Genomic DNA, 20,608 nt, shown 5'->3' on the forward strand with positions numbered 1-20,608 from the left:
CACATCTTTTCCTTCCCTTCGCCTCTCTATTAATGTGCTTGGACACAGAGCTCTGTGAACAGCCAGCCTCTTTATCAATGACCTTTTGTGTCTTGCCCTCCTTGTGCAAGGTGTCAATGGTCGTCTTTTGGACAGCTGTCAAGTCAGCAGTCTTCCCCATGATTGTGTAGCCTACAGAACTAGACTGAGAGACCATTTAAAGGCCTTTGCAGGTGTTTTGAGTTAATTAGCTGATTAGAGTGTGGCACCAGGTGTCTTCAATATTGAACCTTTTCACAATATTTTCTGAGATACTGATTTGGGGATTTTCATTAGTTGTCAGTTATAATCATCAAAATTAAAAGGAATGAACACTTGAAATATATCAGTCTGTGTGGAATGAATGTATAAATTATACAAGTTTCACTTTTTGAATGGAATTACTGAAACAAATCAACTTTTTGATGATATTCTAATTATATGACCCACACCTGTGTGTGTGTTTGTATGTATGTATGTATGTATGTGTATATATATATATATATATGATGATATCCGCGACCCGACCCCGGATAAGCGGATGAAGATGGATGGATGGATATATGATGATTTTAGCTGTTGCCATGGGATATGACATAAACTAAAACACAGTGAAACAGCAACACATTCTATAACATTTTGAATCAATTTTTTAGTTAGACTGTTGTTTTTCAATCAATATGTATACTTTTATGTAGTTTTCAGTGTTGATGAATACTAATGAAGTTTCACTGATATTTCAATGAGATACAGGGATTGAATCTGGAATAAAATGTTTCTTTCAGTGCTTGTATGAATTCAGCAACATGAACTGAATCTGCCCACCTTTAGCATCCTCACAGCAGTCTTTCTGTGCGTCTGTGTGTCCAGACCTCCAGCTGAAGGCTGACGAGTTGAACCAGACTCTCTCGCGGAGAGATGGAACTCCAGACAAAAGCCTGAAGGAGATGAAGGAGGAGATCCAGGCTATGCTAGCCGAGATGAGAAAACGACAGCTGGGAGGGAAGAAAAGCATTGCTGAGGAGGAGATGGAGTATGGACACACACACACACACACACACACACACACACACACACAGGTCATGTATCTTACTCCCACACACAAAAAAACACAGATTTTGAGAAAATGTAGCAAATAGACCAGTCACACCACACACATGATGAGCATACACACATACATGATGAGCAGAGCATAGGTGTAAATTTTGTGATAAACGGAGTGTAAACATGCCAAGAATAGTGTTTGGAGACAGGAAGAAAGAGAACATGTTTGCTGTTGAACTTTTTAGTTTTTTGTTGTTTGTAGAGTTTTTGAATGTTTTTGTCTTAAGGGTTGTTTTTGTTTATCCCTTTTAAGTCTTGTTAGTTGATTTGACCAGAATCCCCATTCCCCTCATAGCTGTTTGCATGGAACCACACTTTTTTTCACTTACTTGTTTTGCTTTTTATATTTATTTCTTTGTTTTCACACATACCTGTATGCTAATGCATTCACCTTGTGTGTCTTAGATTGCCTGCTGGGATTCAGTCCCACTTTTCCATGGTCTGGCTTGTTGTTCTGCAACACTAGAGTAGACAGAAGTGGAATATGCATACAATTCACCTTAATAAATAACTTTGTAAAAACACTTTTGGAAAACTCTTACATGCATACTATAGAAAATTGTTATCTCTATTATGAGTGCAACTTATTTACACTAGCAAAATTACAATTTCTTTCCTCCAGATCATGTGTACTTTAAAAAACTTTTCTCAGCATTTTTCAATACATGTTACACGTTTTTAGATAATTTTAAGTATTTTTCCTAGTGTTTCATGCCACCGAAGGCTTCTGTTAGTTTTTTTTTAATGAAAATTAATCATTAGCGCCTGATACTTGAGTTGTGTAGTGCATTGATATAAACAACAGTCCGTGCAGAGTGAAGAATTGCTTAAAAAGTTAGGTGTTACTCATACTGATTATGTAACTTTGACAAAAAAATGAATGCAGATTTGATGTTTACTAGAAGTCTTTAAGAGTCAATCAGAGTCTGATTGATTTTCATATCACACAGAAATGAATAGAGCTCAGTGGATGTCTGGAGTGTTAGAAAAAATATAACAACAACAGGATTGTTTGCAAAATGGCTAGTAGTGATGTAGAGCATATATGATATGTAGTACAGTAAGGTTAAATAATGGAAACCCGCTGGTCCTTAAATTTCTTTCTTTGATTTATTGATTTCTTTCTTTGTTGAGTACATATCTTCAGTTGAGCAGACATCTGATCGCCACATATCCTAAAGCCATGAAGTTTTGCTGATGTTTTAACCAAGTGTTTTTCTCTCTCTCTTTCTCTCTCTCTCTCAAGGCATTTAATGGAATTAGTAATCTACTCTCTTCACTACTCCTCCCCGTCTGTCTCTTTCAGCAGTAAATGTTGACGAGGTCGATAAGTTAATTAAAAATACTGGATTGCCGAAGGGGTAGAAACAGAGAGAGGCATACAAAGAATGTGAAGGAAAGTCGCAGTGGGAGAGGAGAACAACTGACAGATGGACAGAGAGTTGTAGTTGGAGAGAGTATGAGAAAAAGAGAGACAAAGAGAAATTGCTACTGCCACTGAATGACTTGTCTGTCAGTCTGTGGTTGATTATTTGACTAAAGCCTGAGGGGAGGTTTCAGCCAGAGCAGCAGAGAAAAACACAAGCATCAACAAATGTTAAAGAGATGCTTCAGCAAAATGAACAAAGCTGGCACCGTTATGAGTTTCATATTTTCCCATATTTATTTTCAGTATGTTGATGGTCTGAAAAGTTTGCGTACATGACTTTTCATTCATATACTGTCTGTTAATAGGCAGTAGGGTAACACCCCTCCCATTTGTTTTTACTTAGTTATATTCTGTTTTCTTCATGCTAATCCCCACAGGGTTCATTAAAGTTTCATCAAACCCAATCATTACCTTGCATAGATCCCCAAAACTGTGTGAAATTGTCCTCTGAGTGATGTCAAGTGGAGGACACTAGATTCTTGTTGCCTTAATTAATGCTGAAGGTGAAAAATCAGAGTCATTAAGGGACGCTATGGTAAACATATGGTTATTAAACTGTTTTAAAATAGTTCCAAAGTGAGATTGCCTTCTAAAAAATGCCAAAGCAAAATGTAATGAGTAAATTTGGAATGAACTAAAGGCTGTATTGCAAACCTTGATGGTGGATCAAATAAAGCGAAGCATTCAAGATAGTTCAGCCAATCAACCTGAGTCAGGCACCACAACCACATGGCATGCAGTTTTCAGGGTAACATATATCTAGAGGACCATTTTCATAGTGGCAGTGTACCTAAAGGTTCAGTGTGTAATATGTAGGAGGTTCTATTGACAGAAATGCACTGTAACAGGTCCCCTTACATTGAAGTTGCCATGTTTCTACAGTAGCCCAAATGGACAAATAGCTCTACACAGCCTGAATACACACAAGGTAGAAAAACAACAATAACAAGTAGTACAAATTTGGACAATAGGAGGACCACACGTATGATTAAGCACAAGAGCCGACAGAGCATGTTGGCCACTTTAGTTTCTCATGCTCACTTGGAAAGGGAGGGGGGAGCGGTGAGTGATAGTGTATTCATTCATTCGTTTTGGATATATTGAAGTTTATTTAGGGCTTTGGCAGGTGAACCATAAAGGATGCTATTGCAGTAGTCAATTCTGGATGGAATGAAGGCGTGGGTCAGGGTTTCGGCAGCAGAGAAGGTGTGGATGGGCGGAGACGGGCAATGTTTTTGAGGTGAAAGAAGGCAGTCCTGTTGACATGATGGATGCGGTGATCAAAAGTGAGGTTGTCAAAGATGACTCCAAGGTTGCGGATGTGTGGGGATCGATACAAGGTGGAGTTGTTGATGGAAAGGCTGAAGTTGTTGGTGTTTTTTGTGAGTGATTTGGGGCCGATGATGGTCATGTCAAATTTATTGTAATTGAGTTGTAAGAAGTTGGTTTGCATCCAGGTTTGTATGTTGGTGAGGTAGTTGGTCAGAGTTGCAGAGGTAACTGTGGTGATGGATTTGATGGAGATGTAGATCTGGATGTCATCGGCGTAGCAGTGGAAGTGTAGACCATATCTACGTATGATATTACCAAGTGGCAGGATGTAAATGATGAATAGGAGAGGACCAAGCACTGAACCTTGGGGGGGACGCCTTCTGACAAAGAAGCAGTGGAGGTGCAGTTATTGATGTTGATGAACTGTTGTCTGTTGGTGAGGTAAGAGCGGAGTCAGGAGAGTGCGGTGCCAGTAATATTGTAGCATGAACTAGATGTCTGCGTGTTGTTTATATGCTCTGATAATGCTAATCCAACAAACCTTTGTAGTAGCGTCCATGTTGATTCACATTCCGACTAAAGAGCACATGAACACACACTGAAGTCGGAAGAAAGACATTCATAACTCGGGACCATCTGAGGAGCATGTGAATGCAACGTGAGCCGCTGGTTGCAATTTGCAACCCTCACCACTAGATGCCACTAAAACGTACACACTGAACCTTTAAGGGGTGGGTTATGTTAGCAAAGAAGTAGTTTGTACAACATGTGGTCCGATCACATGGGAAGGCAGAAGTATTTATATGCTATTGAACGCACTCAATGGCGGCTTGAAAAGTCTGCCCTCATAGAAAGGTGCAAGTTGTTATGATCGTTGGAATGTAGGGGTAACAGCGCAGTGTTGCACTCAGATGTGCACAAAGTGGCAAAAATAGTGTGTAAAGAATAGAAAAAAGTTTACCAATTGCTGCATGAGATGGTTGTCAGTGTCAGAAAGTTACAGAAATTGTACGCAGCCTCTCCTATTCTTATGTTGGAAATATGTGGGGGGGAGGGGCTGTTTGACCATCTAAGACGCATTTCTGATGGCATATACTAGCCCCTTAAACCAGCAGAGCTCTGCTTATTCCTTTGCTACATGCCTGCTGCCACACTACTTTCCCTTAGGTGGAAAATTATTATGCTCCTCACTCCTAGCTGTGCTTAGTCAGGTGTCTCCTTGTGGAAAGTGAGGGGGTCAGAGCCAAGATACCAAATATGAACGCTGTAATATTCACATAACACATTCCATGTGAGTTGGCTGACTTGACTATAGTTAGGGTGATAACGGCAAAACAAAGCTGTGAATAATAGATGTAATGCCCCTTTAACAAAGCTTAGCTCAGCTTTGGGTATTTGTTGCTTTAAACTGAATGCATACTGGATGTGATGAATAATGTATGCCTTTGAATATCTTCATCCGACACACTGATAAGGCCCATGTCTGCAGTGGTTAGGTTTTAGTTATCCTTTAGAGTCTCGCTCTCCACCAATTTTATCCGTTGCTGTTATTGATATAGCGTGCCATGCTACAGCATACATTAGCACATGTTGCTTCGCCCGCCCACCCAGTCACATGCAAACACACACACGTTAGTGAAATGATATTTGAAATGTTTTACACTGCCACTATTTAATCCAACTTAGCCTGAGGGGTCAATACAAGAAAATCGGAAATTTCATTCCAGCATTTCAATATTCAGTCATATGGAGTGATTATTGTCTTCGCACTTGCACGGGCTCTGTCACGCATCACAATAACTCTCCACTTCTCTCCTCTCCTCTGTGTCGCATTCACATATACTAACTTGTTCTATGGTTCCACTTTTGTAAGCCATGAATAACACTGTGTTAAATGACCAAAATATAAATGTAAATATCCTAATGCATCCCTTCCTTCTTCCAGCCTAGCAGAGGAGTTGTTTCAGAAAGTGAAAAGGTTATTTGGCGACCCTCATCAGGCTACAGAAGACCTGAAAGCAGAGGTAATTCATTTCTAATCTTTACCCCTTTTGTCTTCAATGTCCCTAAAATAATGATTTTAACTTAATGCGCCCCCATCTGCTTCACTAGATAAAAGAGAAGCTCTCAGACCATGAGGAGAAGCTCCAGGAGGCCCAGGATCTACTCCGGGAGGCCCAGGAAAAGATGAGGCAGACTGGCTCACTGGCTGAACAAAACCAAGCTAACCTCACAGCCCTGGAGGTAGAGATACCACAAACTCTCCCATGCCTACGCAGACAAACAATTTTTATTCCCATGATTTGCTCAATCGTGTGTAGTGGACTTTTGTTAGACTTCTACTGTGACAAAAAATTAATGGCAAATGAACACAATATTTCATTTATGGAAGTGAATATATTCAGTCTATTTAGACTTGCAGCAAGTCCATGTCACCGAGGGTGAAGGGTTTTAAACAAATGCCACGTAGTAAGTAAAGTTATTGAGCATAGCCTGCTAGCTAATTCAAGCAGACAACTTAAGTCACGCTGCTACATTCACATGTGACATACTCGTACTCATACTTTTCTAACGCAACCTTTAGATTAGATTTTATTTGTCCTTTTCAGGAAATTTGTTTCTACCATCTATACCTACGTATATTACCTCACATATAAACAACATGAACATACTACATAACAACATACTGTACATTTTATACACAAATTGACACCCAAACCAAAAATACTTTTTACTTAGCAGAAAGAAGAATGTGTTAAGAGGATGACTAATGTCGTGTACTATTATGTGTGCTTTCCGTAAAATGGCTTTCTGTTGAGATCAGAGAGGTTGGGGGTGGGGAGATCAATTATTTTGGAGGCGTTATTTGTGATGCGTGTAAGTTTGTTCCTACAGGGAGTGTGTTGAAATAACAAATTGAACAGTAAAGAAGGATTTGCAGTAAATAGGTCTATCTTAGCTGACCCGGTCTATTTGTTCTACTCTTTCGGTCTGCTTAAACAGATGCTGCTACAATGCTTACATATATAGTCTTTCATCAGCCTTGGACATCAAACAAGCTGGTTGATTGATTCCTGCCAGGAAGCTCGTTTGAAACTGACTGAACATGTAAAAGTTATACTTCCATAGGAGTATTAAAAAAACAGTAAATGTGAACATCTCTGACAACTGCACGTCTGTTGACGTGCTGATGGACAAGCACGTTCCAAGTGTTTTCTTTGGGTGTGAAAAGGTAACACCAGACCTTAACTGTCTATACTCTACTGTCTATATATGTTTTTATGTTAATATAATCCATGTGAGTAGGATGATTTATATGACATTAGTTTTGAAGTGAGTAACACCTGTTGAGTAATGGATTACTGTTTTGTAGATATTGAGACTATAAAAAAGAGCATTTAAAATTTTGGGGTTGGTCTCCTGAAATGAAAAAGTCATAAAACTCCAAAAGAAAGGAAAGTCAGGAAGTTTATTATACGTGTCCTAGAGGAAGCATTCTGCCGTGATCACTCTATTTTTCTCTTTCTTTCTTTCTTTCTTTCTTTCTTTTTTTAATATCCATCTTTGTCACTCCCTGACCCTGCAGTCTTTCCCTCTATAAATAAAAACTTTATGCAGTGAAGGAAGTGGAATACGCACACAACACACTGGGGTTATACAGACGTTTTTAGAACTAGTCTGTACAGAAAATAATGATTTCCCTGAAAGATTGCTCTGTCATTATTATGGGAGACAAAGTTTCAATTTAGAATGGACTTCAGTGAACTGACCAAAACATCCACACTCTTCTTTGCTACTGGTTTGCATCGGAATATCTATCCATTATGGATTAAAAACTTCACGAAATTATGTTTTGCAGTCATACTCATTTTGAGGCATTTTTTATACAAATAGAATGACAAAGACAGGCTTTGTCCATGAAATCCACCACATCATCACCAGGCGCTCATTGTGGTTGTATGTTCATTAAAACTGTAATGATTAATTAATTAGTTTGGAATCAGAAAACTGATCAGCAGCTATTTAGATTATTGATAAATCGTTTAATTTTTCATGAAAAAAGACCAAATCTTACCTAGTTTCTAGTTTCTTTAGTCTGAAGTGTTTTAATTTTCTGCTTTTCGTTGTCTTATGTAATATTGAATTGAAGATCTTTAGGTTTTGGATTGATGGTCAGACAAAACAGGCAATTTGATGACATCATCTGGAGCACACTGTAGTGGAAAATATTGTATTATATTATTACTAATATGTGACATTTTATAGACCAAGTGATAAATCGAATTGGCGAGAGAACAATCATCATATTAATCTGTAATGAAAAGAATCATTAGTTCAACCCTCATGTTCATACGTTGGCGCATGAGAATGATGTTCAGCTATTTATCCTTGTTTGTTTTTTTCCAGAGGAAGCGCTCTGCAGTAAGCGGAGTGAAACAGGAAGCACAGGATGTCCTAGGCGAAGGAGAACATCTCCTGGATGAGGCAAACCAGCTATTTGTCAACATCAACAAGGAGATAGAGGTACTAAAGTCAACCTTCTGCCTGAGGTCAACTTTGTGTCTTTCAGTTACAGGAAAGAGGAGTCTGTAGGAGTAGAAGAATATCTCTCTGTGTTTTGACTTTGTCTCAAATAATTGTATTGGCATTTAATACATAAGTACTACCTGAAATAATTAGCAAGGATATTGCCATGGACATGTTAACATGGCAGCAGTAAATACTAACAATGCAATGTGAAAAGAGCTTCTGATTTCTGTCTGTAGGACTTGGAGGAGATGCAAAGAGATCTGGGCCCTCTTCATGACTCGCTGGATAATAAAGTCAGTCGCCTCACCGATGGTTTAAGTGATGGCCGTCTGGCTAATAAGGTGCACGATGCAGAGGAACACGCTAAGCAGTTGAATGATTCTGCTGCCATTTTGGATGGGTAAATATGAACACATTTGTACATGTTCACACCTAGGTAAAAACATGTAGGATCTAGATGGGGCTGAAACTAGCAGATGGATATGTTCTGATGACTGTTGGCTCTTGTAACTGTTTTTCTACTACTATTTTTCTTATTGTCTAATTGACACAAAAATTACAACATGTATTTTTAACAAAATAACTGTTATAACTTCCCTAGAAGCAACACTGCTTCACTCCGAAACATAGTGCATCAGGGAAGTACACTTACCTTCTCTTCGGACCATGACCAAACGACTCCCGTGAAACTGAAGCAAACAAATCCGCCCCTAGAGTGTGGTGCGTCTCCAAACGAACTAACCACACACGCACCGGTGACTAATCATCCGGTCAACCACGTGCTAAACAAACTTTTCAATGAATTACTCAAACAAACTAAATAACCTACAACTTAACCCGATGGACGAGCCCCCATTTGACATAATCTGGCTTTTGTACCGTGACAAATATGGGGACACACCATGTTGAAAGTATAACAAAATAATTTATTTTTACCAAATACTGAGCAATAAATCTAAATAGAACATAAAGTAAAGAATGTAGACCCTAATGTAACACCGGCTGCTCCACCAAATGACCCAGCAGACTAGCCCTGATTGACCCCCACTCTTAACAAACTTTATGAGGACAGAGTTAGTGCGCAGAGGTCCATTCAAACCAGCACTGGATTTTTCTAGAAGGCAGTTTGTTTACATGGCTTACGACTCAGGCAGGAAGGCCACATAGCATAATTTTGCTATGTGAAGGTCAGGACTGGCTCTCTCAGGAGTGTTCTGCATATGGGTTTTCATTACTTAACAAAATGTGCATGTAACATATCAAAAGGGAAATAACATATTGACATCTGTTTCTCTCTTTTGTCCTTGCAGCATTTTGGCTGAAGCTAAAAATCTGTCCTTCAATGCAACAGCTGCCTTCAAGGCCTACAGCAATATTAAAACAAATGTCGATGCAGCGGAGAAAGAGGCAAAGGCAGCTAAACAGAGGGCAAGTGAGGCAATGGCTCTGGTAAGTAGACACATATACCAATACACAGAAACACATATACACACCTATTGACTAAATTCAAATAGTAATTTCTTACCTCTGTTCAGAATAGCTGTTTCCTTCAGGGTTTAATGAAGACACATATTATTTGTAATTCACTATGAGAAAAACATCCTGTGCCCAATTAGTCTCCTTTTCCATGTTTTCCAGTAATTTGTCTAGTACAGAAGTGTCTAGAACAGCAAATATTCTCCACTGAACTATATTGTAGTTGTTGTTGTTGTTATTATTATTATTATTATGCTATATGTGATCAAGTACAAACAAGTACAAGCATTCTAGCTATTCAGATTATGAAAGTGTATTTTCTGCACAAGAGGGGTGGGGGTGTGTGTGTGTGAGAGAGTGAGTGAGTGATCGGGCTTGTGTGTGTGTGTGTGAGAGAGAGAGTGAGTGAGTGATCGGGCTTGTGTGTGTGTGTGTGAGAGAGTGAGTGATCGGGCTTGTGTGTGTGTGTGTGAGATCGGGCTTGTGTGTGTGTGTGTGTGTGTGTGTGTGTGAGATCGGGCTTGTGTGTGTTTGTGTGTGTCTTGCATGCAGTAACACTAATGTAAGCTTGGGCTCCCCATTAGTCATGGCTGAGAGATCAAAGCACTTCTCTGTCCCTCTTCTTCCTTCTCTTTTCCCCTCTCCTCCTTTCATTATCATGACCACACACACCTGAAATCTCCTTTTTCCTTCCTCTTTCCTCCTTTTATTTCTTAATTTATTCATTTTTTTTCTTTTTCAACTCTTTTTTCCCTGTTCTTGTCCTTGTTTCACACTTTTTCACATTCCTTTTTAGTGCACTCTCCATTCGTTTACTTTTGTCTTGGATACATTACTCGTCTTTGATTTTCTTTTACGCTTTATTCCATCATAGTTTCTTTTCCTCTCTATTCTTTTTATTTTTTTGTCCTGTGTGCCAATTCATTTATTTGAAGTTTTATTCTTTCAACATTTTACCCTTTTCTTTTCCACTCATCCCCCTTGTTTGTTTTTTCCACCTATGTGTCTTTTCTTTCTTTATTTCTTTTTTTTCTTTTCCTTTGCCAAGAAATAGGTAAATGGCAGAAGAAGAAATGGTTAAAGAGATAGGGAAAAGAAGCAGAGAGGGGCTGGAGGTGGAGAATGAATATGAGGAGGTGTTAAGTCTGCTGAATACCTTTTTTTCAGAATATCATTTAGCAATGCAAAGTAGTGGCGCTTTGATCTTACAGAAGTTAGTATGCAGATTACTGCACCTTTTTATGTGTCACAAAACATATTTCATGTGTGGGATCTAAATTATTCTGGAAGCATTTTAGTGAAGGAATGCTAAGTCACAGCTTTTGCATTGTCGCTCTGTGTGTGTGTGTGTGTGTGTGTGTGTGTGTGTGTGTGTGTGTGTAGGCTTTAGGTCCTGAGTTCCCAGTAAAGGAAGCAGCTCAAGGTGCCCTTCAGAAGAGTCACAAACTGCTAAACCAAGCCAAACAACTTCAAAATGATGTGAAAGGTAACCATGAGTATGTGTGTGGATGTACAATATATTGCAAACAGAAAAACTATATATTGTATAAAATGAACAGTATAACGATATAGGTAGACTACTAATTGTTGTACAAGGAGCTGTGGTCTATAAATGGATTATAGTAATGATATAAATATGTATTACATACAAGTGTTGAGTTTTATTCATTTGAAATACTTTATCTGCTTTTAATGTCACTCTCTGTCTGCCTCTCTTTGACTTACTTTCGCTCACTCTTCCCCATTTGGGAGGTGAGGAAAGTATTTTTATTAGTAGGTAGCCTTGGCTTCAAATCAAACCGTCATCATCATCGTGTGTGTGTGTGTGTGTGTGTGTGTGTGTGTAATAGAGAATGCAGATAGTGTGGCCGGACTGAAGAGCAGAGTTAAAGCTGCCAGAGACAAAACCAAAGACCTGCTGAAAGCTGTCAACGGAACCATGGCAACGCTCAACGCTATCCCCAATGGTATGATTTGAAATACACAGTCTAGGTGCATGTGCGTGGGAGAGAGATAAAGGGAGAGTGGATCAATATCATTGTGCTGATAGAGGTCAGTTGCTCTGGTAAACTCAACTTGACACATGTCAGTACTCCCAGAAACACACACAGCCCCATAGAAGTGCAATGCAGTGATAGCGAAGTTCTTGAACCACAGTGATACACACGGTTGAGTTTGGATCAACACACAGAAAACCGTTAAATTTAGCTACTGCAGATTAGAAATGGATGACCTACAGGCTTGACACAAAATGTTAAATTCAAATCTAAGTGAATAAGTTCAAAATAACACAGTAATGTTAACAGCAGTATTCAGATTACTGGAAAGATTAAATGATTGTTAATAGTGAAATAATTATGTAGCGCATACCTGTGTGATGCAATGTCAGATCTGAATGATTTAGAATTAAAGTCTGGCTATACTACTGTGTTTGTGCATTACTGATCAATTCCACCATAAATGTTTTTATAAAAAATAAGTTTAATCATATCCATCATTTTGACTGGAAAATATATATCATTAGCAGAACAATGCATTAAGAACGCACAAAAGCATCTATTGGTCTATGCTATGCTGCAGCTAACGGTGATTTTAGTACTCGAAGCTTCTACAGATTATTTCATCGATTCATTGAGGCATCGTTTAAGAAGTACTTCTGCTTGATGGCGGCGCTCCCCCCCAACCCAAACTCACGGCCCAACCAGGCGGAGAACAACAAACACACGTGTATATATTTACAGCTGAGGACTGCGGCTTACTTTTGCTAGCCTTCAACTCATCAATCAATCATGCTTTCAGTTAAATGCTAATGTTGCTGTTACTGTTACCTTGTCTGTGGTCCGCTCCGTGGACTTGATGATAGACCGGGTGGTTTCAGATCAGATGCCGTCGTGCTGTTGCTGTAACATTAGACAACATAAGTTTTGTTTTACGGTGGACAGACTGTAACATTAGTTGTGCTGTTGCTGTAACATTAGACGACGTAAGTTTCGTTTTACGGTGGACAGACTGTAACATTATGCTGTTGTGCTGTTGCGGTAACGTTTAAATTTCGTTTTACGGTGGATAGACTGTAACATTATGCCGTTGTGCTGTTGCTGTAACGTTAGGCGACGTAAGTTTCGTTTTACGGTGGACAGACTGTAACATTATCTTGTTGTGCTGTTGCTGTAACGTTAGGCGACATAAGTTTCGTTTTACGTTGGACGGACTGTAACATTATGTTGTTGTACTGTTGCTGTAACGTTAGGCGATGTAAGTTTCGTTTTACGGTGGACAGACTGTAACATTATGTTGTTGTGCTGTTGCTGTAACGTTAGGCGACATAAGTTTCGTTTTACGTTGGACAGACTGTAACATTATGTTGTTGTGTTGTTGTTGTAACGTTAGGCGACGTAAGTTTCATTTTACGGTGGACGGACTGTAACATTAGTTGTGCTGTTGCTGTAACATTAGGCGACGTAAGTTTCGTTTTACGGTGGACAGACTGTAACATTAGTTGTGCTGTTGCTGTAACGTTAGGCGACGTAAGTTTCGTTTTACGGTGGACAGACGGTAACATTAGTTGTGCTGTTGCTGTAACGTTAGGCGACGTAAGTTTCGTTTTACGGTGGACAGACTGTAACATTATGTTGTTGTGCTGTTGCTGTAACGTTAGGCGACGTAAGTTTCGTTTTACGTTGGACGGACTGTAACATTATGTTGTTGTGCTGTTGCTGTAACGTTAGACGACATACATTTCGTTTTAGGTTGGACGGACTGTAACATTATGTTGTTGTACAGTTGCTGTAACGTTAGACGACATACATTTCGTTTTAGGTTGGACGGACTGTAACATTATGTTGTTGTGTTGTTGTTGTAACGTTAGACGACATACATTTCGTTTTACGTTGGACGGACTGTAACATTATGTTGTTGTGCTGTTGCTGTAACGTTAGACGACATACATTTCGTTTTACGTTGGACGGACTGTAACATTATGTTGTTGTTGCTGTAACGTTAGACGACATACATTTTGTTTTAGGTTGGACAGACTAACATTATGTTGTTGTGCTGTTGCTGTAACGTTAGACGACATAAGTTTCGTTTTACGGTGGACAGACTGTAACATTATCTTGTTGTGCTGTTGCTGTAACGTTAGGCGACGTAAGTTTCGTTTTACGGTGGACAGACTGTAACATTAGTTGTGCTGTTGCTGTAACGTTAGGCGACGTAAGTTTTGTTTTACGGTGGACAGACTGTAACATTAGTTGTGCTGTTGCTGTAACGTTAGGCGACGTAAGTTTTGTTTTACGGTGGACAGACTGTAACATTAGTTGTGCTGTTGCTGTAACGTTAGGCGACGTAAGTTTTGTTTTACGGTGGACAGACTGTAACATTAGTTGTGCTGTTGCTGTAACGTTAGGCGACGTAAGTTTTGTTTTACGGTGGACAGACTGTAACATTAGTTGTGCTGTTGCTGTAACGTTAGGCGACTTAAGTTTCTTTTTACGGTGGACAGACTGTAACATTATGTTGTTGTGCTGTTGCTGTAACGTTAGACGACATACATTTCGTTTTAGGTTGGACAGACTGTAACATTATGTTGTTGTGCTGTTGCTGTAACATTAGACGACATAAGTTTCGTTTTACGGTGGACAGACTGTAACATTATCTTGTTGTGCTGTTGCTGTAACGTTGGGCGACATAAGTTTCGTTTTACGTTGGACGAACTGTAACATTATGTTGTTGTGCTGTTGCTGTAACATTAGACGACGTAAGTTTCGTTTTACGGTGGACAGACTGTAACATTAGTTGTGCTGTTGCTGTAACGTTAGGCGACGTAAGTTTTGTTTTACGGTGGACAGACTGTAACATTAGTTGTGCTGTTGCTGTAACGTTAGACGACATACATTTCGTTTTACGTTGGACGGACTGTAACATTATGTTGTTGTGCTGTTGCTGTAACGTTAGACGACATACATTTCGTTTTACGGTGGACAGACTGTAACATTACACCGTTATGCTGTTGCTGTAACGTTCGGCAACATAAGTTTCGTTTTACGGTAGACGGACTGTAACATTACAGTCGTTGTTTTCATTTAGCTTGAAATAATCCCATGCTTTGGACACTTTATTCTTCGTACCTCGCTATTTTCTCTCTTTTCCTCCACTTTGCAAACAGCGCCATCATAATCACGTCGTGTTCACACAGCGTAAGCGCAATGTGCGACAGTAATAAATGTCCGTGCGAAACAGTGTGCTATATAGTTATATAGATTAAACAAAGCGTCAATGCAAAGAATTTGCGTCAAAGTTTTTTAGTAATCAAATTAATCGATGAATAATTTCAGCCCTAATGCTATGATTAACAAATGTAATTTGACTGATTAATGTATGGCTATGTAATATTTGTGTGTCTGTTTTTTAAATTCTTTGACAGACACAGCAGCCAAGCTAGCAGCCACAAAGGCTGTAGCATCAGATGCTAACGCCACAGCCATAGACGTCCTGGAGCGCCTCGGGGATTTGAACCTGCGACTCCATGGCCTACAGACAAACTACAGCGAACTGGAGGACACTGTCAGTGCAGCCAATCAGATGATCCAGGACCCAGAGAAAAACAGTAAAGTTTACTAGTGGCTAGTTAGATAGTTACATAGTCTAGTAACAGTAGTTATCTGTAAAAGCAGCAGGAAAATCTTTTATTTTGGATATTCTAGTTAAAACGTTTTTGGCTCTTATAGCATTGGATAATTAAACTGAAGTCACTGAGAACTGTTACTGCAGAATGGTTGACTATTGAACTGCTTCTGATGCAATAGGTTTGTTTATTTCCTATTTTTCCTTTACTTACTTAATTTTGTGACTTACCTCCTAAACATCATAGTTTCATCAACAAAGTAATAACAAAACATTGAAACTCATAACACATAAATTGGTAAATTCAACCAAAACCTGATGTTTTTCTCCCTGTCTGTCTTTTTTTCAATTCCCACAGCCATCAGTATGTATATTTCACTTACCTTAATATTAGCACTTATGATTGCAAGTGGTGCACCAATGCAGTGTTATAATTACCAAGAGATGATAAGAGTAATGTTGCCTCCCTGCCAGTGCACATTTCTAAAAATTTGTAGGCTTTGCTTGTCTAAACCATTTGCTAGTTTAAATTACCATGTAAACACTGAATCACCAACAGCATTGTGTCAATGTGTTGTTTTGGGCTTAATCAAGTATCAGCAATGTTAAAATTATCTGATTTCAACAACAGTATTGGAGCACCACACATTAGTTTTATGTCCATCATCTTTAATCGCTTTACAGCAAACAGTAGTTGCTTCTGATAATGCCTCCGTTCCATTCTGCTCTGCTCGAGCATGAGAGCTCTGCACATGGCAAAGCATGGAACTATTCTCTTTCTTTCTGTCTGTTTCTTTTTCTTTCTATAAATAGTGTAGAAAATGTTCACTTTGAATGCTGAGCTACGCTAATTGTTTGGCTCTCTCTTGCTTATCCATCTTGCTCTTGCTCCATATTTCTCCTCCTTCTCTGAGTAATATTGGTGATTTCCACAGCTGCCATTATTTGTCATCCTTTCCTCTCTCTTCACATCCTAGCTCTCCACGCTCCCTCAGCTATAATTTACTGTAAAGTGTATATAACTTCTGTACTGTTCTTTATCACTACTGTACTTTATCTCTGTCTTTTCAGTCCACGCTGCAGGAGCTAAAGTGAAGGATTTAGAGGATGAAGCTGACAGGCTGTTGGAGAAGCTGCAGCCAATCAAAAAGCTGCAGGACAATTTGAGGCGAAACATATCACACATCAAGGAACTGATCAACCAAGCCAGGAAGCAAGCTAACTCAGTAAGTTGTACAACCTGATCATTTTTAAGGAGAGTTTAAGTGTAGGATGACATAATCATGGTCTCGGCAATAGTTTTACAATAATTTATATATAATAATTTGTTATTAAATTTGAATGCTCATAAATAACTGTTACCTTTTGTATTACATTGCATTATAAAGTTAATGTCTTGTGCTGTTTTTATTTAATTTTTTTTTGTTTTATTTATGATGTACCCGCAGATGCTAGTTATTTCTTTGTAAAATATTCTTCTTTTCTTTCAGAATGTAATTTACTAAAGCTATAATACAAAATCCTTCACATGGACACTTTCCTCATTTATCTTCTTTTTCTTCCTCTTTCCAGATCAAAGTATCAGTGTCATCAGGTGGTGACTGTCTTCGTAGTTACCGCCCCGATATCAGGAAAGGGAGGTACAACACCATCGTCCTTCATGTTAAAACCACCATACCTGATAACCTGCTCTTCTATCTGGGATCAGCTAAATATGTAAGTATACTAGCACACATTAGCACAAATGGACAAATTTTTTACTATATAGACTGGGGCTGTGACTCAGGAGTTAGAGCGGGTTGCCCGTTAATCAGAAGGTCGGTGGTTCAATCCCCGGCTCCTCCAGACTGCGTGTCGAAGTGTCCCTTGGCAAGATACTGAACCCTGAATCCGCCAGTATGAATGTGTGTGAATGTTAGTGAAGTGTAGTGTAAAAGCGCTCTGAGTGGTCGAAAAAGACTAGAAAGGCGCTATACAAATACAGAGCATTTGACTGTTACAAGAGGTATATCGCTGTCACAATTACAGTAGTAGAAACACCTTGTCCTTTCAAATACATGCTCATTCACATGGATCTTTTCTGGAGGCGTATCTTAACTACCCAACTACAACCAGAGCTGCAATATGACTATAAGTTTAACCCTAACCATAAACCACAACATTTTTAAAATGTTCTCACTTGGCAGGTGCATTTCAGGAGTTGGTCCTAACCAAAATAGACAACCCCATTACCAAGGGAGATGTCTTAACTGGGATATATCGTGTGTAGATACCTAAAGGTATCATTGTTCCATTTGTTTTTCTCATCAACATTTTCCTCATCATGCATTTGCATGATGATAATGTATTGACTGAACGGCAGTCTGTTTGAGTAACTAATATGTCTTTGGGAACTTCAACAGTTTTGAGTGTTTGAGTGACTAATATGTCTTTATGGCTTTGTTGAAAAGTGGTCAGACTTTGTCTATAAATGGCTCTGGTATTGCTGACCACATAGAAAATCCATTTGATGGTTTCACAATTTTTAATTGTTTCATATTAAAGCATTAATCATATTTAATACAAAGTTGAGGTGCTATATAATGTGCTGTATTTATTATACTTGAAAATGACTGAAAATGCACACACACCACATACACACTCCTAGTGTGATATGTCTAAATATGAGAATAATTAATAGTTTTTGACACATACTCACTAACACCCCTATAAACATAGTGCACTGTTGTTTTAAGGTACCACTGATAATCCCTAAATTTACATATGTGTGGCTACGTGTGTGTGTGTGTGTGTGTGTGTGTGTGTGTGTGTGTGTGTGTGTGTGTGTGTGTGTGTCTTAAGGAGCAGCAGCAATTAACAACAACTTTATGTTGCTATCTGCTTTAACCTGATTTCCCCTGAGAAATCTTTCCTTCATTTGACTGGGAAATCTCAAAAGTGCGTGTGTGTGTGTCTGTCTCACTAATATTGTCTAATAGAGAATAATTCAGTATGAATAGTAATGCTCTGTGTGTGTGTGTGTGTGTGTGTGTGTGTGTGTCCGTGCATGCGCGCACCTCTAACATTTCACTAATAGTGTGTAATGCTAGTTGAATAATAACGAGGCTGCCCTGTGATCTGTGCTAATGAATAATCGCCATTACCCTGGAGAGACTAGAAAGATAAGTGTGTGTGTACGTATGTGTCATTTGTGTCTTCAAATGTGACTCCCTAATAATCTCTAATTGTGCATAATACTATATGAATCATAATGCTCTGTGTGTGTGTGTGTGTGTGTGTGTGTGTGTGTGTGTGTGTGTACTTTAGAGACAGCATCCAGATGAGAGCATATGCTCAAAATTCTCTTATTAATTTTTTTGGCTCATACATAAGTAATAAGGCCATTAATCAAAATACAGCAAGATCCTGTGAAAATCCACTTATAGAGACAGATGGAGAAAACTTCAGCCTTTGTACCCTTAGAATAGACCAGAGCTGGGTGTGAAGTTGCTCCGCTCTTCACTCATTCACTATTCCCTGTATGATAAATACTCTATAAGGTTCTCTGTAGTAAGTAATAAATTGAGATTTGGACACTTGTTATTCATCATCATTTCACATCACTGCCAACAGTGTTGCATCTGAGTTCTGTCATCTCAGCAGCAAGGTCAAGGCTTTTGCATTTTACAATTTGCAACAAATAGTAGTGTAAAGGATATGGACGCTACTTTTGCATTGCAGAATTCTTCCTGATATTAAATAATTTGACTTAAGGTGAATGTTTCCCCTTCATTCTTTGGACATTTACATGGCATGACATTTACAATTTATGGTCAGAGGTGTACCTGACGACCTCTGGGTGAGACTTGTGAGGTCTGATAATAAGCCTTCTGATCTCTCCTGTATGAAAACCAAAACTTGACCTATTTTACCTGCTGTCTGATTACAGTGCAGTCATTCACAGTCATACATGTTAATGTCAGACTGAAAAGCCTGAAGACAACTAAATTAAACCATGGTCCATTTTGAGAACCCCAACTTTATGGCAGTGCATAGCTTTATTCATGGAGTATCCATTTCATACATGAACACAAACATGAAACGCTTTCTCATTCCATCTTCTCTATCTATCCTTCTGTCTCCTTCCTTTCTCTCTTTGGTTCCTTGACTATATTGACATGATGATTCATCAAGTAATATAGTGCTCAATGTCCATCCATCGTCTATACCCATGTCCAAATATCAGATTTTCAAAAATAGTTTATGTTCAGTATATTCAGCATGTGTCTTCTGTGTGTCTCAGGTTGATTTCCTGGCCTTGGAGATGCGTAAGGGGAAGGTAAATTTCCTTTGGGATGTAGGTTCAGGTGTTGGGAGGGTTGAATATCCCCATCACACCATCCATGATGGGAACTGGCACAGAATAGAGGCGTCTCGGTAAGACGTTTGCACACACATACATGCACATGCTTTTTTGTTTCTTTTATACTTGTGTTTGCTACAATGCAAAATGTAGTCACATCATTTCAACGTGGAAAAACAGAATGTTGAGAAGCATCATGATGATGCACAGCTCATGCACTTAAATCCCATTCAGGCAAACATACAGATATACACTCACCTAAAGGATTATTAGGAACACCTGTTCAATTTCTCATTAATGCAATTATCTAATCAACCAATCACATGGCAGTTGCTTCAATGCATTTAGGGGTGTGGTCCTGGTCAAGACAATCTCCTGAACTCCAAACTGAATGTCAGAATGGGAAAAAAAGGTGATTTAAGCAATTTTGAGCGTGGCATGGTTGTTTTTTGGAGTATTTCACAATCTGCTCAGTTACTGGGATTTTCACGCACAACCATTTCTAGGGTTTACAAAGAATGGTGTAAAAAGGGAAAAACATCCAGTATGCGGCAGTCCTGTGGGCGAAAATGCCTTGTTGATGCTAGAGGTCAGAGGAGAATGGGCCGACCGATTCGAGCTGATAGAAGAGCAACTTTGACTGAAATAACTACTCGTTACAACCGAGGTATGCAGAAAAGCATTTGTGAAGCCGCAACACGCACAACCTTGAGTCGGATGGGCTACAACAGCAGAAGACCCCACCGGGTACCACTCATCTCCACTACAAATAGGAAAAAGAGGCTACAATTTGCAAGAGCTCACCAAAATTGGAC

The 20,608-nt window shown here is 39.0% G+C and overlaps 1 protein-coding gene across 1 annotated transcript; it reads left to right on the forward strand.

Annotated features, from left to right (window-relative positions):
* Positions 1–849: 849 nt before the first annotated feature.
* LOC123965810 (laminin subunit alpha-2-like) lies at positions 850–19,867 on the forward strand (the record flags this gene model as incomplete). The annotated part of the gene is made up of 13 exons (XM_046042163.1): positions 850–1,051; positions 5,769–5,847; positions 5,936–6,067; positions 8,231–8,347; positions 8,590–8,753; positions 9,664–9,802; positions 11,213–11,315; positions 11,680–11,796; positions 15,252–15,434; positions 15,810–15,815; positions 16,523–16,677; positions 17,024–17,167; positions 19,734–19,867. Coding segments are annotated over 13 exons (1,675 nt in total), but the record flags the coding sequence as incomplete, so codon positions are not given.
* Between the last annotated feature and the right edge of the window lie 741 nt (positions 19,868–20,608).

The sequence above is a fragment of the Micropterus dolomieu genome, unplaced genomic scaffold (assembly GCF_021292245.1).
Source record: "Micropterus dolomieu isolate WLL.071019.BEF.003 ecotype Adirondacks unplaced genomic scaffold, ASM2129224v1 contig_11372, whole genome shotgun sequence".
NCBI lineage: Eukaryota > Metazoa > Chordata > Actinopteri > Centrarchiformes > Centrarchidae > Micropterus > Micropterus dolomieu.